We start from the raw sequence: 23,377 nt of genomic DNA on the forward strand, positions 1-23,377 counted from the left end.
TACATGTCAATTCTGGTGAAGGCAAAGGGAATTCATACTAAGGGGGGAGTCAGCACAACATGATCAAGGCAAATGAAGACCCTGAGAGATATGAAAAAATAAAGGATAATGACAGCAATTGTTATTCCAGATGTGAAGGTGATCCTGTAACAATAGTAATAACAACCGAAAGTGTGTGAGTGGTTAGTGGTAGCTGTATGCTATCTAGGTGTTGGTAAGGGGGCTTACAGGAGGACATGCACATGCATATGGTTGTGGGCATTTGCATATACATATTCATGTATATGGCATCTATATTCATATAAATCATGCAGCATCTGCAGGACGCAGGGATGGGAACTTCTTGGATATACCCGAACACCTTGGGGGACCGAGTTACTGGGCTTCAAGGACCAAAGTCTTGAAGAGCAGCTAGGTCAACTGGCATAACATAGTTCATGCAGATGTGTTCTAGATTCTAGTTTCCTGAGTAGTGTTGGGGTCTGAAAGCTTGCAAGTGATCCTCTCAGGTACAACTAATCGTGTCTTCCCACCTGAAACAAAGCAGAGTGTTGGAAATTGCTTCTGAAGGAAGCAAATAGTCTATCAGAGTAATGGGCTGTATGGAAACAGCCTTCTCCCAAACCAGAAGGCCTAGATGGTGCCCAACTGCCACCACTGACTGTCCTGACCAGGACACACAGGAGGTGCTGGCTCGAATGAAAGAAAAATGTAGAACAAAACTCAGTTTAGGAAAAGGATTGGGCTTATTGAATTGCTAGAGATCAGAGGAACCCCAAACCAATTACCCTAAATTAAAAGAACGGTTTCTTTTTCATCTGGAACAACCCAACAATGGACTGGCCTATAACATAAGCAATGACACCCATGAGGAATGTGCTCCTTAGAGCAATCAACTATATGACAAGGAAAAGGCAACCTTTGCCCAACAGCGGAGATGAGAGAGAGAGAGAGAGAGCTACAGAGAGAGAGAGAGAGAGAGAGAGAGAGAGAGAGAGAGAGAGAGAGAGAGAGAGAGAGAGAGAGAGCTACAGAGAGAGCTAGAGATAGAGAGAGAGCTACAGAGAGAGCACAGGGAATCTTGAAGGATGGATGTGGGAAGGCAGGGTGGAAGGAGGAGAGTGCTGACACATGGCAGGGATTACAAACAAAGCAATGAAACAATTGGAGGGGTGGGGGGAGAAGTTAAACTAACCTGCTGTGTAAACTTTGGCCTAAAACACAATAAGATGGTCAAAACACCACCCACAACACGCCCACACTCAACCTTCACCCAGTGTTGCAAACAACCACTATGAATCCATCTGAGTTAGTTCAGGGGTGGGCCCAGCTGACGGTCCACACTGAGATTCTTCAGATTTAGTCTCCTCTGTCAATCTCATCCGAGTGTGGATTAAGCGCCTGAGAGACAGGAGCAGATCCTGGAGGGAGGAGCCGGATGTTACGTCTACCTAGTGGCCCAAGTCCTTGCCTACCTTCAAATCCAAATCTAGACTCTATGAGTCACTTTCTCTGGACAAAAACCTGTAGCTGACGATTCACTCATTTTCCACCGAGGTGTTTTCAAGCAAAAATAATATTGTTAGTCCCCAAATAACAAACTAGCTTACAGTAGTTTCAAACGCCCTGTCCGGTAGAGGCACCAAAGGGGGCAGTTTGGGGAGGTCGTCTCTGGCATTCGACATCATCATCAGACCTCCGCCATCTCTCAAATGAGCATGCGCTAAGGCTGTGGTTCTCAACCTTCCCAGTGCTGGGACCCTTTCATATACTTCCTCATGTTGTGGTGACCCCCAACCATAACATTATTTTAGTTGCTGCTCCATCACTGTCATTTTGCTACAGTTATGAATCGGGCCACCCTTGTGAAAGGGTCGTTCGGCCCCCAAAGGGATCAGAGGGGTCGGGACCACTGCCTAAGGAATCAGCATGCTGGCAAAGGACAACCAACCTCAAGAGAGACTCTCCCTTCCCTCTCATCCAGGGCTCCCACAGCCTGTCTTGTCCCTAAGCGAAAGCCAGTTCTTTCTTCTCTAAATAAGGAGCAGCAGCTGTTGTTCCTGGTTTGAAGAATGTCTCCCTTTCTATCTTTACAACCTGTGACTTTGGCTTTGGGAGCTGACCTCTTCAAGCCTGCCCAGTTGTGTAGATGCCTCCCTGGCAGTGTTGTGAGCCTTCTCTCCCTCTGGCATTCCCCCTCAGGCTCTGGCTTGCCTTGGGTTCCTGCTGGGGAGGATCCTGTGCCTGGCAGATGGGGTGAAAGGCGGGGAGCAGGAAGCGCAACGTGCTTTTATGCAAATTGCGCTTGTGAGAGACAGTTTTTGCAAACCGTGAAACCCCTCCTGAACTAGTTTCCTGTGCATGTGATTGTAATAGATCTCTCTCTCTCTGTGTGTGTGTGTGTGTGTGTGTGTGTGTGTGTGTGTGTGTGCTGTTAAGGTGGGCGCGTTATTATGTGGAAAATACAATTGTTTGTGTGTCCTTATGGCTCCTCTGATCCATCCTTTCTCTTTTATATTTTCCCCCCATGAGACCCTCCTCCCACCTGTTTCCCTCAGGCTTCTGGAAGCAGCTTGCTAAAATTGATTTTCTTTAGTTTACAGTCTCCACTGCTTCCTTGGAACCTGAACTTCGCCCGTGTGTGGTCACCTTCCTGAAGTGACTGTGCACACTAAAAGGTAGCTCAGAACCTTTGGGGGTTTGGGGTTTCGCAGGAGGCTAATCAAGAATAACACCCCCTTTCTGGGCCTCTGCCTCCATTTCACTTCTAAAGGACTTGAGCTGTAGTGAGCAGCTGGAGGGCAGTCTGAAGGGGTTGCAAGATCCCAATTCTACCCCATTCTGTGCTTGCCAGGGGCTTCCAGAAGCAGTTTTCAGACCTTAGAGCCAGTCCTGTACAGAAGGCAACATTTGTGTCTCAACTCAGGACACAGACACATATGTGGGTGAATGTTTTCAAAGTTTCACAAACCCCACAACTGCAACAGGTTCTATTCTATTTCTTCTTCTTCTTTTTCAGAACTGGCTGGCACTAATGATTAAATTCAAAAAACACCGATTTAAAAGACAGTGATACCAAAATGACAGTCTATAACATTTTTGTGCAGCATTTCAGCAGAAATGTATGATAGATTAATAAAATTGCCCCATGGCTGTTATAACAGCCAAAGCATTTTTACGAGCCCAGCCTGCATGTATGACTAGACCTCCATGGCCCAAACGCTGAGCTGACTGCCTGCTTGAGTTTCTGGTGCTCGCCAGTCAGGGCTGCATTCTCCTCTAGTTAGGAACCACCTGACTCCACCCACCCGCCCTGGTAGTTATTTTCATTGCTACCAGTGTTCTTATCGTGGCTAATTTTGACTTGAAGCGCTTGCTAATGAAGATCAAGGATTTCAGCCTTCGTGTGGCTTACAACTCAAGGTCGAAGACCAGAATCTTCACCACTGAACCAATAGGTAGCATCGATGCATAGATAAAAGATTGATGTTGTCAAGGATTTCATCTTGCTTGGATCCACATGGAAACAGAAGTCAATAGATCAGAAGACATCTTGCATTCGGTCAGTCTTCTGAAGAAGACCTCTTTCGAGTATTATAAAGCAAAAATGTTACTTTGAGGACTATGGTGCACCTGACACAAGCCATGATATTTTCAATAGCTCATACGCATGTGACAGTTGGACATTGAGTAAGGAAGAACAAAAAGAAAAATTGATGCATTCGAATTGTAGTGCAGGAGAAGACTACTGAAAATACAATGGAATGCTAAAAAACAACAAACAATCTGTCTTGGAAGAAGGGTGGCTAGAGCTTTCCTTAGAGGCAAGGGTGGCAGGACTTTGTCTTACCTACATTAGATGTGTTATCAGGAGAGACCAGGCCCTAGAAAAGGACATCATTCTGGGTAACGTGGAGGGGTCGCAAAAGGAGGAAGGCCCTCAGTGAGCCGGACTGCCACAGTGACTTCCAGGGTGGGCTCAAGCCTGAGGACATTGTGAGGATGGCGTGGGACGGGCAGCGTTTTGTTCTGTGTGCCTCGGGGCACCAAGGTCGAACCAACGCAGTGGCACCTAACAACAGCAGCCGTTTTGTCCATTCTTTTGTGGGAAGTGGCCTTTGTGGATGTATATCAATAACTGGGAGAGTGGATTAGTAAGTAAAGGGAAAAGAGTACAATCAAAGCAGGCTTCTACTCGGTCACTCGTTATGTTGAAGCTACAAGGCTCGCTTTATTGCACTCAGAGATACAGCATTGTTTACAGCTGAAGGTTTGTGGCAGCCCTTTGTCAAGCACATCTATTGGTCAGTCTCTCCCAACAGCAAGCACTAACTTCGTGTGTTTATGTCCCACGTGGCAATTCCCAAAGTATTACAATTTTTTCTTAATGCTCTTGCACATTTAAAAGGGTGCAGAATGAGAGGTATCAGATGGATATTAGCAGGGAATAACAGAATTACTTGTGTTTTGTTGACCATGCAAAGGAATTTGACGGTGTGGATCGTAACAACTTATGGATAAGCTGGAGGAGAATGGGGATTTTAGACGACTTCATTGTGCTCGTGCAGAACCTGTACATCGACCAAGAGGCAGTCATTCGAACAACCTAAGGGATTACCATGTGGTTGAAAATCAAGAAAGTGGGTGTCAGGGTTGTGTGTGCCCACCGTATTTATGTAAATCTGTATGCCAAGAAGCCGGACTATGTGAAGAAGAACGCAGCATCAGGACGGGCGGAAGCCTTGTTAATGACCTCTGACATGCAGGTAACACAATCTTGCTGGCTGAGAGCCAAGAGGACTTGAAGTAATTGGGGTTGGAAATTAGAGACTGCAATCTTCACTATGGATTGCGACTCTGTTAAGAAAACAAAAATCCTCACAAATAGACCAATAAACAAAAGCATGATAAACAGAGAACAGATTGACAGTGTGAAGGAGTTTGTTTTCCTGGGATCCACAATTAATGCTCACGATAGCAACAGCCAAGAGATCAAATGACGCGTCGCATTGGACAAATCTGCTGCACAAGACCTCCTGACAGCATTGAAGAGCGAAAACGTCACTTTGAGGACTAAGCTATGGTATTTTCACCCAAATCCTATGAGTGCGAAAACCAGCCAAAAAAGCAGGAAGACTATACAGACCGATGCATTTGAAGGATGGTGCTGGTGAAGACTCTTAAGGGCACCGTGAGCTACCGTGAGCTACCAAAAGAACAGGCGTGTCAGTCTGGAAAGCAGTGCCGGCAGCATGCTCCTGAGAGGCAAGGAGGAGGCGACTTCATCTCGCATACTTTGGACACGTTATCAGGAGAATCCAGGGCCTGGAAAAGGTCATCGTGCCTGGTAAAGCAGAGGGGATTTGGGAAAATAGAAGGCTCTCGAGGTGATGGATTGACAGGGTGACAGTCGCAAGGGGCTCCTACATGACCATGGTGAGGCTGGGCAGGAGCACCGCAGCAGTATTTCTGTCTGGTGTACAAGTGTGGGGTTGCTATGCGTCCCAGCGGACGTGACCGCACCTAAGGGCACTGCCCTCTTCATAGACCACCGCATGCACTGGGAAACCAACCTTCCTGTGCGACGGGCGTGATTGCAATGTTCGCATTCTTCCAGCGACTGGAGCTGACCCTAGAGCCTCTCCAGAGTATGCCTGTCATCCATCGTGTTGTCATTCAGCAGAGAGATGTTAAAAAACAGTTTAGGTGTTAGTATTCAGACAATCTCAGAAATGTCCTATTTAAGTAATTTACACCTGCATTTATCACATGGTATTCTGTGATTCAAAGTGATGGCGCCGTGGACCGGGGATTCTGTGAGGTCTGATCGGGTGGGTGGGCATGGTCGGCAGCAGGAGGTACTGCTCTCACATCAACCCCGGTGACTCCGCCGCTGAAGGAAGCGGCGCCCTTCTCCTGTTCTCCGTCGGGTGGGGGGCAGGGGGAGGGGTCTATCGAATTCCCCTTTATGGTTTCTCTTTGAATTCACCCTCGCCTCGAGGCTTTTGGGTTGCGCGTCTGGAGCCTATGATGAGGTGTGTATCGATCGGAGGCGCCCCTCTCCCCTCGGCTGCGCTGTAATCAGGTTGAGCGTCCTCTCACTCCATCTCAGGCATGGTCATAAATCACACCCCTAGGCTGCTGTCGCCCTGGCCCTGCGGATGAAAACCAGCCCTGCTGTTCTGGGACTCGCCCCGACCCCTTCCTCCTTGCTTTTCCTGCAATCCTGCTTCTCCGCGGAAAAGGGGGGGCTCCGCGCCTCCACCCCAGCCTGGTTCTCCGCTCCGGGGCTTTCCAGTTGCCCTGCCCACGCGCTTCTTGAGGAGACTTGCTCGGGGCCTCGGACAAAAGGCTTCTCTGACTATTAACTTTCCAACTCGCTGGATAGCCCTTGACTCATAGAAAGCTCTGTAACCTACGTCCTCCATTCAAAACGGAGCAAGGTGGCCGCAGTTTATTGGGACTGCAGCAGCAGCCGCCACTGGCCAAAGGCGCGCTGGCCAGTGGGGCCCGGCGGGGTGTCCGCCGGCGCTCCCTCCGCCAAGCTGCTCAAGTGGATTGCGCTGGGTGCAGTTCACAAGGGCAGTTTCGATTTCCTGGGCTAATTAGCCGCAGCCTGCTTTAAATGTTAAATTCTCCCACAACCTCAGAGTTGGAGCACCGGGCTTAGTCTGCGTCTCATAAAACCCAATCCACACATCCTGGAGCCACCTATTGCTCAGGGGAAGTGCGGGATGCAGGGTCCCCAGGCAGGAGCCCTCCTCTCCCCCCCCCCCCCCCCCCCCCCCCCGCACTTGGGCACACCGGACAGGTGAGGAGCCCTCTGGTGTCCGGCTCAGTCTGGGTCGGCTGGGTCAGTGCTTGGAATACTGATCTCAAATGTGAGAAAGCCTTCTTGGAAGGCGGGGCCCTAAAGGCCTAGAGGGACAAAGGGAAATAAATGCCTTTGTGTCCAGGACCAGGAGCTGTGTGGGAGGAAGCCCTTACTCACCGGCACCGCACACACACACACACCGCTGCCAACCTGGGTTCTCAGCTCCTGTGAACCGCTGATTAGAAAACTGATATGCAACGGACACTTTCACCTGAAATACAATCAGGTGCTTTTAAAAGAACACAAAAGAAAGACGGCTCAGCAAATTATTCTCTCTCATGGCGGGATTTGTACATTTGCCCCCAAACCTCATTTTTCAGTAGGATGCCTAAAAAATAAAAATGGCCAATATTTTATTCATCCTACCATAATATAACATAACAGTAATTACAAATGAGATCTATTAATAGAATGATAGGGTCGTTGATGATGTGATAGCCTATTAATTTTTAATAAATATAATTGTGAGCTTTTCAAAAAGAGATTATTGAACTTGAAACGGAAATGTAACTCCAAAGTATGTAAAATTTAAGACTCAGCGAGTTTTTTGAATTGCTGATTTTAATAGCACAAATACGTTCCCCAGGTTTAGTGTCCTGAACTTTGGGGGCAGAGGCAGGGTGTGACTTGGTATTAAATTGTCATGACTCCCCACCCCAACAAATTTGAGTCAGTCCGCTGTTCACTAGGTTTGTATCACCATTAGGGAGACGCCTGCGGGGAAGTTCCTCAGTAGCCCTCGGACAGCACTATTGCTGCTTAACAAACCACCCAAGCTCAATGACAATGCAACCATTTCCTTTGCTTCCCCTTCGGATGGCAAGAATCTGGGAGGACCCATTTGGGCAGCTTGTCTTTGTCTCATGGGGAATCGGCTTGGGGAGCTCGATGGACTGGGCGATCCACATCTAAGAGGGCTTGTCCACACACCAGGTTGGAAGCTCAGTAGAGACTACAGTCCAGTGGCCTTTTCAGTGTGGTGGTGTTAGAGAATCGCACTTCTTAAATGGAAAAGCGGGGCTTCCAGAGGGAGTGCAAAGGGCCAGGAAAGAGAAGCTGCTTTTGTAGTCTGGGCTCAGACACTGGCACAGTCTCTTGTCCTCCAAACCCTGTTGGTCCAAACAGTCCAGGGACAACCAGACTCAAAAAGAGGGGGCATAAACCCCACCTCTCTATGCACACTATGTCACAGATCTGTGACCATCTTTAATCCACTGGATGAAAAATTTCTAGTTGTCTACCTAGCCTTGGACATTCTGTACATCTTGACTCACAGGGCAAAGAATTGGCAGAGATAGAATATTTCCAGGAGCCTGGATTTGCTCCTGGACTTGCTCCTGGTACCCCAGTAAAATGATGAGCATTTAATAGGTACTTAATAAATACTTATTACCAATTATTCTAACTTGAAACATCCCCTTATATATAGTACTTCTGAGGGCAAATTGAATCAATTGGTGAGTCAGAAATTATCCATGAAGCATTGATGCTATGCTGGACATTGGGCAATCTACAATGATTGGGCATTCTCCAAAAACAAATCTAGCCATGGGATGACCTCATGGAGGGTATGGTCTATTAGAGGAGATAGATATTTATCAAATGATCTCATAAATAGATGTACAATTTCATTGAATAGAAGTGCTGAGGGAGAGAAGTGAGTGGTTTAATGAAAGAAGGTTTAACTGAAGAAGTGATGATTAAGAGTTGAGGGAAGGTGAAGAGGGAAGGGTATGGGCATAGAGGCAGTGGGGATTGGCTTTTGAAAGGTATCGGAATAAAAGAGGCTTTGATGAGGATGAACAACCGAAGCACCATTTGAATAAAAAGAGTGAGCCAGATTAAAGCAGATAATAGAGAGGAGGAAGGCCCAAGGCCGTGGACACCATCAAGTTTGATCCCCTTAGTAGACGCCTAATCTGGGCTTAACATCTTCCATCCATTGATCCAACCATCCATCTGTTCATTCGTCTGCCCATCTGTCCACCACTATCCACTCATGTGGGCATCAATCCCGGCCTGATTACCTTCCGTATACTGGAGATGCAGGGGAAGCAAGATCAACCTGGGCTTCGCCTTTGCAGCGCTTAATCGTGAGCAATGAGATCTCTCATAAAATATGAAATCATAAAGATAATAGCCCCGCCAAAGTTCACCCTTAATCTAGTTCCACTCCCTGACTGTACTCTGAAAATGCTTATTCCTTTAGAATGAGGATGGTTGCCGTGCTTTGGGAAACCCTCAGGAAGTACCAAGGAGAGTGCCTCCTCAATGTCGCCTGGGCAGGTCCTCCCACGCCACGAGTCATTCCTTCCTCTTTGTGACCTTGCTGGCTCTGGAATACTGCTTTCCCAAGAATGCGCTCTGTTATTACATATGCTTAGTACAAGAGAATTGTTCTGCTAAGGTGTTTCAATTTCATTCAATTAAAACCATCTCAACTCAGTTCAGTTGGGCTCAGCTTAATTTAGCTTTGCTCAACAAACTTTATCCATCCATCTATCTACTCCTCCGTCTGTGCTTTTCAGCCAATACATTGTGCGTATCCTTGCATCACATTCTCTGTCCAGTCTGGGGGTCTAGCTGGAGTTGCTTCCACCACCTGACTCACCCCTCATTCCAATCCAAAATGATAGCCATGTGCGTGGAGACAGAAGACTGACTAAAGAGTAAGATTGGCCTGTATGTTGGCAACGTAGCTCTGGAATGAACTACCGTGAGCACTTTTCTTAATCTTTCTGAACCACTTATTTTGAGGGATTTGTCAGAATTAAGAAAGTTGCTCAAAAATTGTATTTATCAAATTCCCCTACTTAAAAAACAAAACAAAACAAAAACCCTATCTGGATCTAAAGGAAAGAGCAAAAGAGCAAGCAAAATGAGAGAGAGAGAGAGAGAGAGAGAGAGAGAGAGAGAGAGAGAGAGAGAGAGAGAGAGAGAGAGAGAAAGATCCAAAGCTTACTCTAAAATCTGGAAAACAGGAAAATTCACTCCGAAGGAGGGAAGCCACCTCTGCAGTATAGTCCCAACCCTTGGGATTCGGTCTCTGTGCTAGGTTCTCCATGTTCCCCAGAATTCACTTGGAAACTTTTGATGAATTCATTCTGGGAAATTGCCTTGACCGTTAAGTCAAGTAACTTTATCCACTTGCGCCTGATCCTGGATAGCCTGTGCTCAGAACCACAGCCTGTGTGTTTGGGGACAGTTTGGCAGTTCTCTTGGTGCTGTGCCCTTTCCCATGAAGAGAGGGATGGTAAGGCTACCCAGCCCAAGCAGCCCAAACGAACCCCCGAAGAGACAGCGTAAGGAACATGCTGTAATATAAGGGGCAGAGGACCCTGGTGATTAGGAAAGCAAAAATGATCAGTTAACGGCGGGAGCACAGTAGAGAAAGTGAGGCCACATGAGGGTGAATTCGTAACAACCACAAACATACTCTCTTCCCTCCACAACCCCGACTCGGTGTTATTCAACGTCAACTCAAGTGTCTTACACGTGGAAGGGCGATTGAGCAGGATGCCCAGTATCCTCCCTTTCCAGGATCCCTAAGTTTTGGAAGGTCTTGTATTTGTCTTTTTCATCCTGTTCACCACGTGTGGCTAAAATCAGAACCAGGCTTCTCCTTTTAAAAGCATGTCTTCAGTTCAGATTCTGCCCAGGGTCATCTCATGTGAATATCCTCTTTTCTTAGGTACTCAATGGTCTCCGATGCTGAAACAGAAAGCATCTTCATGGAGCCCATTCACCTCTCCTCAGCCATTGCAGCCAAACAGATCATCAATGAAGGTAATGCCCACAGAAGCTGGGGGGGAACAGGTGGTGTCAACAGTCATATGGAAACAGGGTGGAGATGGGCATTGGAAGGTGTGAATGTGCCTTTCACAGTAAGAGGAGCAGATGCAAAGCAGGCAATCGTGTAACCTTTCTCTATCAGCCTTCACAGGGCAGAGGTGGAAACTATTACATATCTTTGTGAGCAATTATCCAGTCTACAGACAAGGAGGCAATGCCAGGTGGTTGAATCCACCTTAGAGCCACTCCCTCCTTGGATTCAGTTGTCTGATTAACTTCAAGGGCTCTGGGCAGACTTAGAGCTAGGAGCCTGTAGAGCAGCGGTTCTCAACCTGTGGGTCACGACCACTTTGGGGGTCGAACGACCCTTTTACAGGTGTCACCTGTAAAACACATTTCTGATGGTCTTAGTAACCCAGACACGGCTCCTCTGTCTCCAGGTGGGTCCACCCACATGCAGATATGCCCACATATGAGTACCCTGCATGAAGACTGTTACCCATGCTACACCATGCTTCAAGACAAAATTTCATTTACTTGCCATTAGAAATAAATATTTCACAATATATAATTACATATTGTTTTGTGGTGAATCACTATGCCTTAATTATGTTCAATTTGTAACAATGAAAATGCATCCTGCATAACAGATATTTACATGACGATTCATATCAGTACCAAAATTACAGTTATGAAGTAACAACAGAAATAATTTTATGGTTGGGGAGTCACCACAACATGAGGAACTGCATTAAAGGGTCACGGCTGGGAACCACTGCTCTAGAGGGTGCTTTCCAAGGGATGCCTGCAGTGAAGTTTGCATTTCTATTAGTTATTTAAAGATGGACTTCAAACTGGAGAGTGCATATAAGAGAACATAGGGTGGGGACCGGTGTTAATATTGACATTGAACTTTCTTTCCAAAACATTTTATTAGGAGCTAAGCCAGACATCGTACCATTCATTCCATAGTTCAATCATATCAAGCAATGCTGTACAATTGCTACCCAAGTCAGTTTCAAAACATTTTCTTCCTTCTTGAACTCTTTGATATTAGCTCCTCCTTAACTCCCCTCCTCCCTGCTCTACCCCCCCCCCCCCAGGAACACGTAGTCTAGCTGTTGTCTCTATAGATTCACCTGTCCTGGTTCTCATGTACCAAAAAACATAGAAAAACACATAGCACAGAGTCAAGAAGGCTACCAACAGTGACAAAATACAGAAGTAAATCCCAATATGAAAAAAACACACAGAAAATATTAAAAGATCAAGCCCAAAGTGTATCAGAAGGGAAATCAAGTGACAAGATTTTAACTGTTCAAGTCAGATTTATCATTTTAATCAACTATAGTCATCTCTCTAATATTCCCATCTGATAACCAGGTTATGGGGGAATCACCAGAAACATTCCCTGGGTAGATCCTGATTCCATGTGGGTTTAGTTGATGTCTTACTTCATTGGCTGCTTGTTTGGAAACAAGCCTTTAAGACCCCAGACACTGTTCTATCTGATCGCTGGGCACCTTCTAGTTTCTTCACAACACTTTGCTATAGCACCCAAATTTTCTGCGTTTCCTTCATAAGGGTGAGTATCAAGCAGGATCATGTCGCAAGAACTAATTGTTCTTAGATTTGAATTAGGATTAAGTGCAAGCCCAAAATCCATCTTGAATCTATCATTTTTATCTGCCTCTGGTTCACTTTAGAGAATCCTTGTTAACTTATGGTAGAGGATCTTATTGATTCTCTTGCCCCTTGGTACTAATTTTAAAACATTATTGAGAGAAGGAGATTGAACAAGTGTAGGCTAACTACATATCACAATATCTTGGTTATTCACTTGTACAAATCAATTCTTACATGACTGAATGCTGTTTGCACAAACAATGGAAGTTGGTGGTCAATCAAACTTACAATAATATTCATTGACTGACATTGAATTTTGACATGGGTGGTGTACTCCTAGATCGTATTTAAGGATGCTCTGCCTGACTGGAAGCGTTATTTTATCTAATCGTTTTGGGGGCAAGTAGTCGTTTTAGATTTCTACCATTCCTTTTCCCTAAGTGACTTCTCAAGACTTCTGTTGGCTCAGGTGAGGGCAGAGCCCGTGGGATTGATGAAATGGGGCTAACTCGGGCATCCACTGCTGATGGTCATGCTCCCTTCTGGCTCTAGTCAGGGAGCCACACAAGATGCTTCTTCTCCGCCCTGACATCACCCTCTGGGGTCCCGGAGTCCATTGGCTTCCCAGGAGGCCCCGTCCTCAAGGATCGCTGAGTATCCTGCATCCATTTCCTCTACTTCTGTGGTTGTTCTGGTCATCTGTGAGGCATCCTCTTCTCAAACCCCCTCTGCTGTGTTTTCTTTTTCTCTTTAACATTTCTCTGCTATCTTATTCTAAACTGGGTCACAGCCCCACGGACCCAGACAGTGTCTTCACCCGGGGTCCAGTTTTCTCTGAATTGCTCACAGCACCACCCCCACGCTGGAAGACCTTTGCCTCCACCTGTGTTGTTGGGAATTCCCCTTGTCCTCCATCATCCATCTTCGCCTCCCCTGCTCTGCGTGTCACTCCACAGTCTGCTCTCCAGACTTGGGTCCTTGCTAAGTAAAACCCCAGCTTGAGTGAAAAACTAAAAAGGCACTTGTAAGTCTTCTGACTGCCTCAGTCTATGGACATTGAAAATGTACTTTGAAACTAAACACTGAGTGATGGTAATGCCTTATTTCGGCTAGGTCTTGCCTCCGCAGGGACGTTGCTCTTCATCCCGGTGGCTAAAAGGCTGTGCAGGAAGAAAGGGGCGGGGTGAATGGATATATTCCTGAAGAATGAAGGCATATTAGGTCAACATCTCCAAACCGCGCCCTGCTCACGGGTGATCCTGGGGTACAAATTTATGTTGAAGAGCTTTCAGATTTCATGAATATCTCACATGTTGCACATCTGGGAGGGAGCAAAGAAGGGGACATGTTTGGGTTTACATTTCTTCTAAAAAACCTGGGTTATAGAAAATGAAAGGGAAGACTGGGTGCTGGGAAGGAGGGAAACTTCAAGCAGGCTGGGTGTGAACGAGGAATGTAGGGGGACGTGGAGTTACCGGAGCGGATGAGGGACTGGGATGTTGATTTTTTAATTGAAAAAGAAGAAATCAAAAGCACAACCTGCTGAGGAAGGCAACACTGTATATTTTAAGGAGGCCTGGGGAGGTGGGGCTGGGGGGCGGAGTGTTGTTTTTTGCATGCAGTAAAGACATTATCCAAGTAGGGAAGGAAGGAAGGAGAGGTCTTCGGCTTTTGGTGTTTCAGACCCCTGGAGAGCTGGAGGAGAAAGCTGGGTGGTAGCGAGAATAGCAAGGGCTTCTATTTTTAAACAAAACAAAACAAAATCACTGGGATTGTGACTGTTGTCTTCTTTGTGCCTTTGAGAGGGTTCAGAGAGCATTTTTAGCTGAGAGTGGACACTGGGGTGTGGGGGCCATCAGGTGGCCACCAGGTGGTTTCTAGAGGGAAGAGAAAAACTTGGAGGAAATAAGAATTCCTAACTTCGGAAAAAATGAGGACTCCCAGAATTCCCGGTCCTTGAGCAGCAAGCCTCGCTTACAGACACCTGTCATTAGCTCCTTCCTTGGACGCTGGGTCAGGTCAATTCCCAGCATCGGAGTACACCTCCCGCCACTCTCAGGTGAGACTATCAGGGTCAGAAGTTGTACCAGCAGGAAGGATGGCTAACCCAAAGGACGCGTTTCTCCTGCTTAACCTCCTCTGTGTTTTCTTTCTGTTCAGCAGTTTGGGTTACGCCATGAAAGGAAAGACATTCCTCCCCCTTAGTCTTGTCTGCTTTCTTAGAGACCAAAAGCATCCTACTTGATAAGTCTTGAACAAACCTATTGGGAAGAGAAAAAGAAAGGCTGAGCCCAGACACGGAGGAGTTAGAAGTGGGTTCCTTCGGAATCTCAGCTTTTCTGGTCGCCTGTTGCACAGAGAGGCCCTGCGTCCTGTGGAGCCTGTCATTGGAGCTCAGGCCCAACCTGTCCAAGAGCCAAGAGGCTGGGAACGACGGGTGCTCACATTCCAGCGGGGGACACGGAGACTAAAATAAATAAGGGAGTGAAACGGGCGTGTGGTGGCAGTGATCGCCGTGAGTTTTACTTTTCCCCAGGCTCTTTGCATTTCATCTGAAGAGTGAATTATGTTATGAAAGAATATGATTTATTCATTCAGTAACTATTTCTGGGCATCCACTTTGTAGCAGGCACTGTGGGAGTTAGAGGTACGGCTCAGACAGATACCTAGTATTTCAGGACTTCAGTCCAAGGTACCATTCAGCTTGAGAGGAAATAATGCGCCGGGGGAACCAGGGAAACATCCCCATTCACCCATTCCTACACTTGCTTCTGCTGACCCTGATCACAAGCGACCAGGGAGGTACAGTGGCCCCTGGCCTGCATGAAGTCCTTCTGGCTGATGCAGCTGGCAAAGTGACCGAGTGGGCTTGCCCAGGTAGCTGGGAAAGCCAGAGGATCCCTACCTATCTGATGAGGATGGTGTCTCTCTCCTGCAGAACTCAAGCCACGAGGCACCAGAGCATCCTCCGATTGCCCCGGCCTGCTGGAGTCCGCCGAGCAGCTGCTGGTGGAGGACCTGTACAACCGTGTCAAGGAAAAGATGGACGACACCAGCCTGTACAACACCCCCTGTGTCCTGGACCTGCAGCGGGCCCTGCTCCGGGACCGCCAGGAGGTCCCCAGGAATGAGGTGGATGAGGTCTGGCCCAATGTCTTCATAGCTGAGAAGTGAGTCTGACTCCTGGGGGCCATGCCCTTTGTCCCACCCCTCTGCTTAGTGCCTAGGAGAGATGAAGCTCTCCCACCTTTTGCCAAAGGACCCAATAGGTGCGTCCAGCAACTTGAAGCTGGCTGACCACTCGCGCAGCCCTGGTCTTGGAGATAGGGCATCTACCAACCTGCACACAGAGGTCACCAGGCATAGAGCTAGCTGGTTGCTTATTCTCTGCCTATTGCCACAGGCATCAGAGTCGGGTCCCTCCAGGTGCTTCTGAGGGCTTCCCTCTCTGGGCCGCAGGTTCCTACCAACTCATTCCCCAGCTGTCACCACTTCCCCGGCACCTGTAAGAACCACAAAACAGGACACCCAGAACCCCTGATGGTTCTGAGATATCTATATCAACATAGGAGAATGTTCATAATATAATATGAAAACTGAGGTGCAAAAGAATACATATTCAGCACGATGCGAATTGAATCATGCACAGCTGTGCATACATGCTTTAGCACCGACACACTAGGCCAGGAATGTGATCAGATGTTAGCAGCACTTTTGCTTTCTGGGAGGTGGTTTTATAAACGACTTGTATTATCTTCTTTCGACTTCCTTTGAATTGTACGCATGCCCTATTATAAGCATTAATTCCTTTTATAAGCAGAAAGACAAATGTCAGCTTTTGAAACACCTTAATCAGCTCAGCAATGATTTCCAGAAATAAAGCAGAAACAACTCACTCATGTCCCATTCCCTCAGGGTCTTTCCCACACATCATTGGTACCAATAGGTTAATCAGTGAAGCCAATATTTGCTGATCCATTGACTGCTTAATGAGATAGTCATCTTGTTTAATTACCCATATATCCCGAAGAGAAGGAGGTAGATTGGGTAGGCTGCTGGGAAAATAGCTTTGGACATTGGATCTTGTACTCCATCGTGAAATAATCAGTTGTCTAGAGCCCAAAGCCCAGAGGTGGACACTGCATACTAAAACCCACTGCTGGCCAGGCCATTCCGTTTCATAGTGGCTCCGCAGGACCCAGTAAGGCTGAAGAGGGCAGTCTCATCTTTCACCCATGGGGCAAGTGTGAGTCACCGATCTTTTGGTTCGCAGCCCGAAGCTTAACTTCCTGGGCCACCGGATCTGTAGGCCCAGAAACATCCACACCAACAGTCACTAGGAATCCCCAACTGCCAGCCTCTGTGCCTTCTGGGACAACTTTGGCCTCAGAACTTCTTGGAACTCCAAACCCAAACCAAAGTCCCTGCCATCGAGCTGATTCCCACTCACAGCGACCCCGTACTTCTTTGGTGACAAGCAGCACGAGAGACCAGGAATCAAAATCACTGGCTCTTGTCCAGTGTCTGTCACTTTCTCAGTGCTGGGAACTTAAATGAGCATCATCACTCTTGGATTCATTTTTATTGTCTTCCAATGATAAAGAGTCCCAATAGCTGCCCTATTTACTTCTGAACTTTATTATTAGGTTAAAAATTAATGCATATGAGAGCACTTTGGAAAATATAGTATGCATGTCAACATAAAACACCATCCTCCTGTGGGTATGTTTGTCTGCCATCTTTGTGTCCTGGTGAATGTCCATTCCCAAGGGGTGGATATTTAGACCAGGCATGCTCTAAAGCAGTGGTTCTCAACCTTCCTAATGCTGCGACCCTTTCACACAGTTCCTCATGTTGTGGTGACCCCCAACCATAAAGTTATTTTTGTTGTTACTTCATAGCTGTCATTTTGCTACTGTTATGAATTGGGTGACCTGCGACCCACAGGTTGAGAACCACTGCTCTAGACCTTTCGAAGGTTTTCCGTCTTGTTCTCCTCTTCACTGGCCTTCTTCTGCCCAGTCTCCATAGCTGCTCTGTCTTGCCCTTGTTGGGTCACTGGCTTCTTAGACCTTGTTTGCGGTGGGCCCTGCATGCATCAGAGTCCAAGTAGGCTACTAATCCAAAGGTTGGAGGTTCAGGTTGACCCAGAGGTGCCTTAGATGACAGGCTGGACTATGTGCCTTTGAAGGGTCACATCCTTGAAGGCCCTTTGGAGTTGCTCCTCTCTGTACACGTGGGGTTGCTGTGAGTGAGTCAACCTGGCACCAACTATCCCCTGCAGCCCGAGGAGGGGCTCGCCCAGCTGGGGTCCCCCTGGCTCTCACAGATGGCAGTAATGCAGCAGGGCCCTTTTCTAATTTGGACTCTGCCAAAGACGTCCCTGCCTTCCCCCGCAGGAGTGTGGCTGTCAACAAGGGGCGGCTGAAGAGGCTGGGGATCACGCATGTCCTGAATGCTGCTCACGGCACCGGCGTTTACACGGGGCTGGGGTTCTACACTGGCCTGGAGATCCAGTACCTGGGTGTGGAGGTGGACGACTTACCTGAGGTGGACATCGCCCAGCACTTCCGGAAGGCTGCAGAGTTCCTGGATGAAGCCCTGCTGACTTACAAGGGTGAGAGGGGCCTGCCTGTGACCATGGCTAGAATTCTACAGGGGGGAAAGCAACTGGGGGGAAGGCTGGTTCAGAAAACCTCCTGATTGTCTACCGTTTCTGGAAGTGATCACCTTCAAAAGCTTATGTCTCATTCTAAAAAGAAGCGAGAGGAAAAGACAGTCATTCATACCATCAGTACTTAATTTGAGGGTCTTACCTGTGCCAAAAGGAGCCCTGGTGGCATAATGGTTGCATGTTAGGCTGATAACCACAAGGTTAGCAGTTCAAAACCTCTACCTGCTCCAAGAGAAAGACAGGGCTTTCTACTCCCGGAAAATGTTACAGTCTAGAAAGCCCATGAGGACCATTCTGCCTGGTCCTTTAGGGTCACTGTGAGTTGGAACTGACTCAGTGGCAGTCCATTTTGTGTTCCCTGTGCTAAAGGTCCCTGGGTGGCTCACATGGTTTTTGCTTGATCACTAACCTGAAAGTTGACGACTTGAATCCACCCAGTGGCACCTTGGAAGAAAGGTGTAGTCATCAGTTTCTGTAAAGATTAATGTCAAGAAAGCCCTAGGGAGCAGTTATACTCTGTAACACCCAGGATCTCCATGAACCAGCATCAACTCAATAGTGATGCCTTTGTTGGGTTTGAGAATGCAGTTCTAGGTTCTGGGGTTTCTGTGGCAGAGAGATAAATGAAGCCTCTGGTATTTGAACCTTTACTGTAGTGAGAGGAGTGGGAAAGGGAGAAGAGAGCAAGGGGATTGTCAGAGAGCAATAAGCCTGGAGCAGAGACTGTAACAAGGACTCCTGGTTGGCTTCTTGGAGAGGGGGATCAAGAAGGCTTTTTTGGAAATAGAGGAAAGAATCAGGAGGTAAAGGACATTTATAGAGGTCTAAATACAGGTATGTACATATGTACACACACACACATATAATGAGGGGGGGAATCGAGCTATGTACTCATATCTATATGTTAAGAATTAAGGTTGCAGAAGAACATTGGGCCTCAACTCAAGTACTCCCTCAACACAAGAACGCTTTGTTCTAACAAAATGGCATTCTGTGATGCTCACCTTCCTGACATGATTGCTGAGGACAAAATGGGTACATAAGCAAATGTGGTGAAGAAAGCTGATGGTGCCCGGCTATCAAAAGATATAGTGTCTGGGGGTCTTAAAGGCTTGAAGGTAAACAGTGGCCATCTAGCTGAGAAGCAACAAAGCCCACATGGAAGAAGCACATCAGCCTGTGTGATCATGCATGGGCTGTCGATGGAATCAAGTATCAGGCATCTAAGACCCAGAACAAAATCGTACCCTATGTGAATGGGGGTGGGGCATGGAGTGGAGACTCAATGCCCATATGTAGACAATTGGACTTCCTGTCACAGAGGGGTCACAGGGAGGTCAGGGTGCAGTATAGCACCAATGAAGCGCACAACTTTCCTCTAGTTCTTTGGTGTTTCCTTCACCCCACTATCAAGACCTCAATTCTACCTTACAAATCTGATTAGGCCAGAACATGCACACTGCTACAGATAAGAGCCCACAATGTAGGGAATGCAGGATAGACAAACTCCTCAGGGCCAACAAGGAGAGTAGAGACACCAGGAGGATTAGGAGAGGGTGGGAGGAGAAAGGGGGAACTGATCCTAAGGATCAACCTATAACCCCCTCCCAGGGGGAGAACAATGGAAAAGTGGGCGACAGAGGATGATCTAAGATATGAAAAATAATAATCTATAATTTATCAAGGGGTCGTGAGAGAGGCGGGTGGGGAAGGGAAGGGAAAGAAATGGGGAGCTGATATCAGGGGCTCAAGTGGGAAGAGAATGCTTTGAAAATGATGGTGGCAGCATATGTGCAAATGTGCTCAACACACTGGAGGAATGTATGGATTGTGATAAGAGATGTAAGGACATCTAATAAAAGTATTGGAAGAAGAAGAAAGCCTTTCTGAGGAAGTGGCAAATGAACTGAACATGGAAAAATTAGAGGAAGAGGGTTCTTGGCCAAGGACACTGCTGGTGTAAAGACTCTAAGGTGGAACGAATGGTCTTGCTGTGCTTGAGGATCGAAAGGCTGCATGAGTTGTATTTGGAATGAGAGCTGGAGGGATAGGGGGTCTGAGGGGTCAGAGGTCAAAAGGCCAAGTTACGGAAGTTGAAAGGTGCCTTGGGAAGGCATCGAAGGGATTTCTCGGACTTAGGCTTTAGGAAACTCACTCTCACGGCTCTGGAGAATGTTCTGGGTAGGGAGGTGTGGGTGGCAATGAGGAGAGTGGTGCTGAGCGAGGCTGCTAGTGCAGTGCAGGTAAGAGGCAGCGGGGTCTACAGTGTATGAGACAGAGGTCCCCCTTAGAAGGGGGTGTGAGCTTGTGGGAGGCAGCCTCACGTTTCAGAGGTCGAGCTGTAGTGATGAGAAACCTAGGTTTGTGTCCCAGCCTCACCCTGCTTGATACTCTGTGACCTAGGGCAATATGCTCTATCCTGGGAACCTGTGTCCTTACATAAGGAGCACAAAGATTTAAAAACATTTCTACTCCCAAAATTGCTTTGAGTGATAAGTAAATAAATAACACATAAACACCAATATTAAGATCTCACTGATCGCGTCGCTGCAGCCAGTACAAACCAAATACTTAAACAGTGATGCCATTACCGTGATGAACAATGATGCGGCTCTGGGAGAGGGCGCTGCCCAGCACCACCAATGTCCAGGAAGGCTAACTTCCGATTAGAATTACGTGTACATCGATGGATGTAAACTCAAGTGCACTGCCATTGAGTCCATTCTGACTCACAGCGACCCCATAAAACAGAGTAGAACTGCCCCTGCGGCTTTCTGAGACTGACTCTTTATGGGAGTAGAAAGCAGTTTCTTTCTCCCCAAGACGTTGAACTGCTTACCTTGTAGTTAATAGCCCAATTCATAGCCTCTACACCATCAACTATATATGATAAATAAATATATGTTTATTTAAAACAGTTCCCTTTTCAATGCTAAACAAACAAAACCTTTTTTTAAAAAGGTATCGCTTTTCAGCCCCTCACAAAATGTGCACACCGATGTTGATGGCAGCATTGAACCCAGAGCCCCGAGGGGGAAAACAACCCAGAGGAACAGACAGAAAAGCTGGGACACATGCATGTTCTTTAGCCATCAAGAGAATTGCAGCTCTGAGACAGGCCAGAACACGGGTGAACTTAGCCAGACCCGAAAGGGGTTCTCCTTTTTCACTCTGATGAAACATCTAAAATGGGAAAATCCATCATGACAGATGATTTTTAGTCAGCTGGGCTGGGCAGGGGTGGAGTGGGGTGGGGTGGGCCTGTGGAATGAAAAAAGCTAAGGTCACTGAGGGAATAAGATAAATGGAACCATTCAATAGCGGGGCTAATGAGTGAGACTCATTTGAGATCATTTAAGTGGCTGTAGTACAAATAATAATTTAAAGGGTTTAGATTTATACAAGGGGGCTTCCGAACTTCATGGGAAAATGTCATGAGAAGATAATGGAATTTTCCCACAAACTCCCAAAGCCCCCCTCTCATGCCTATGAAAACGGAAACTTTTAAATAGCACAGTTGCTGATTTCGCCAATGATCTTACCAGGAAAGTCTTTTAATGTTGAGATGTCATGGCACTCATGGAGGCAGATGCAGTTTTCTAAAATTCTAATTTTTGCCCGAAAGCCCAGATTTTATCATCAGCAACTGTCAGTTTTCGTCCATTGCTATGTATGACAAGCTCACTGTATTCACTTGCAAGAAAATGTCTACCAAATACCCAAATCTGAATAGCTGTTATCTGTCTGCCAATCTTTTGAGGAAAAATGGAAAATGTGGCTAATTCAGCTTGCCATGGAAACATAGAGACAATGAACCCGAGTGGGTGTGGCAGAAATTGTGTGTCCTTCCCACTGGTCACATAGAACACAAAGACACATGTGTGCAAGGATGAGATTTAATACAATTAACCATCTTTACTGCTTTGGCCGTAACATCTTGTTAAAAAAAAACACCATTTTAATTGGGGGCTCATACAACTCTTATCACAATCCAGCCATCCATCTATCCAGTGTGTCAAGCACATTTGTACATTTGTTGCCATCATCATTTTCAAAACATTTGCTTTCTACTTGAGCCCCTTGGTATCAGCTCCTCATTTTGTCCCTCCCTCCCTCCCTTGCCTTTCCTCCTTCCTGACCCTTGATAATTTATAAATTATTATTTTTTTCATGTCTTACACTGTCTGATGTCTCCCTTCATCTACTTTTCTGTTGTCCATTCCCCTGGAAGGGGGTTATATGTCGATCATTGTGATCGGTTCCCCCTTTCTCCCCCCACCTTCCCCTTACTCTTCTGGTATGGCTACTCTCAATATTGGTCCTGAGGGATTTATCTGCCCTGGATTCCCTATGTTTCTAGCTCTTATCTGTACCAGTGTGCATCCTCTGGTCTAATCTGATTTGTAAGGTAGAATTGAGGTCATGATAGTGGGATGAAGGAAGCACCAAAGAACCATAGGAAAGTTGTGTGTTTCATCAGTGCTATACTGCACCCTGACTGGCTCGTCTCCTCCTCGCAACCCTTCTGTAAGGGGATGTCCAGTTGCCTACAGATGGGCTTTGGGTCTCAACTCCACACTCCCCCTCATTCACAATGATATGATTTTTTGTTCTGGGTCTTTGATACCTGATACCTGATCGTATCAATACCTTGTGATCGCACAGGCTGGTATGTTTCTTCTATGTGGGGTTTTTGTTGTTTTTTTTTTTTTTGCTTCTGAGCTAGATGGACTCTTGTTTATCTTCAAGCCTTTAAGACCCAAGATACTATATCTTTTGATAGCCAGGCACCATCGGCTTTCTTCACCATATTTGCTTATGTACCTACTTTGTCTTCATGTCGGGAAGGTGAGCATCATGGAATGCCAGGTTGATAGAACAAAATGTTCTTGCATTGAGGGAGTACTTAAGTAGAGGCCTAATGTCCATCTGCTACCTTAATACTAAACCTATAAATATGTGTAGATAGACCTATTTCCCCATATATACATGTATATACATATGTACAAGCCTGTATTTAGACATCTATAAATGCCCTTTGCCTCTTAGTTCTTTCCTCTATTTCCTTTTACTTTCCTCTTGTCCCACCATCATGCTCAGCCTTCATTTGAGTTTCAGTAATTCCTCTAGGCTACCTTGCCTTTGATCAAGCCCTGTCAGGTGGCCATAACATTTTAAAGCGAGCTCGATTCTATCCTGCAAAAAGGTGGCAGTGAAGACTGCAAGGAAGGCTAGGAGAGCTGGATGCCACTGCCCTGATTCCCATTAAGCCACCAGTAGTCTCAGTTATTGCCGGTTTTGTACCATCCATAAAAATGTCAACACAAATTTTAAAAAATCACTTTATTGGGGACTCTTACAGCTCTTATAACAGTCCATACATCAATTGTATCAAGCATATTTGTACATAT

General features: G+C 46.6%; 1 protein-coding gene across 1 annotated transcript in view; it reads left to right on the forward strand.

Annotated features, from left to right (window-relative positions):
- The window catches only part of STYXL2 (serine/threonine/tyrosine interacting like 2), a 39,890-nt gene that overhangs the window by 8,151 nt on the left and 8,362 nt on the right, over window positions 1-23,377 (forward strand). The window contains exons 2-4 of the mRNA XM_075540464.1: window positions 10,566-10,660; window positions 15,231-15,462; window positions 17,692-17,909. Of these exons, the coding sequence (XP_075396579.1) occupies window positions 10,566-10,660; window positions 15,231-15,462; window positions 17,692-17,909 (545 nt within the window). The remainder of the gene's footprint in view (window positions 1-10,565; window positions 10,661-15,230; window positions 15,463-17,691; window positions 17,910-23,377) is intronic.

This window comes from Tenrec ecaudatus, chromosome 1 (genome assembly GCF_050624435.1).
Source record: "Tenrec ecaudatus isolate mTenEca1 chromosome 1, mTenEca1.hap1, whole genome shotgun sequence".
Taxonomy (NCBI): domain Eukaryota; kingdom Metazoa; phylum Chordata; class Mammalia; order Afrosoricida; family Tenrecidae; genus Tenrec; species Tenrec ecaudatus.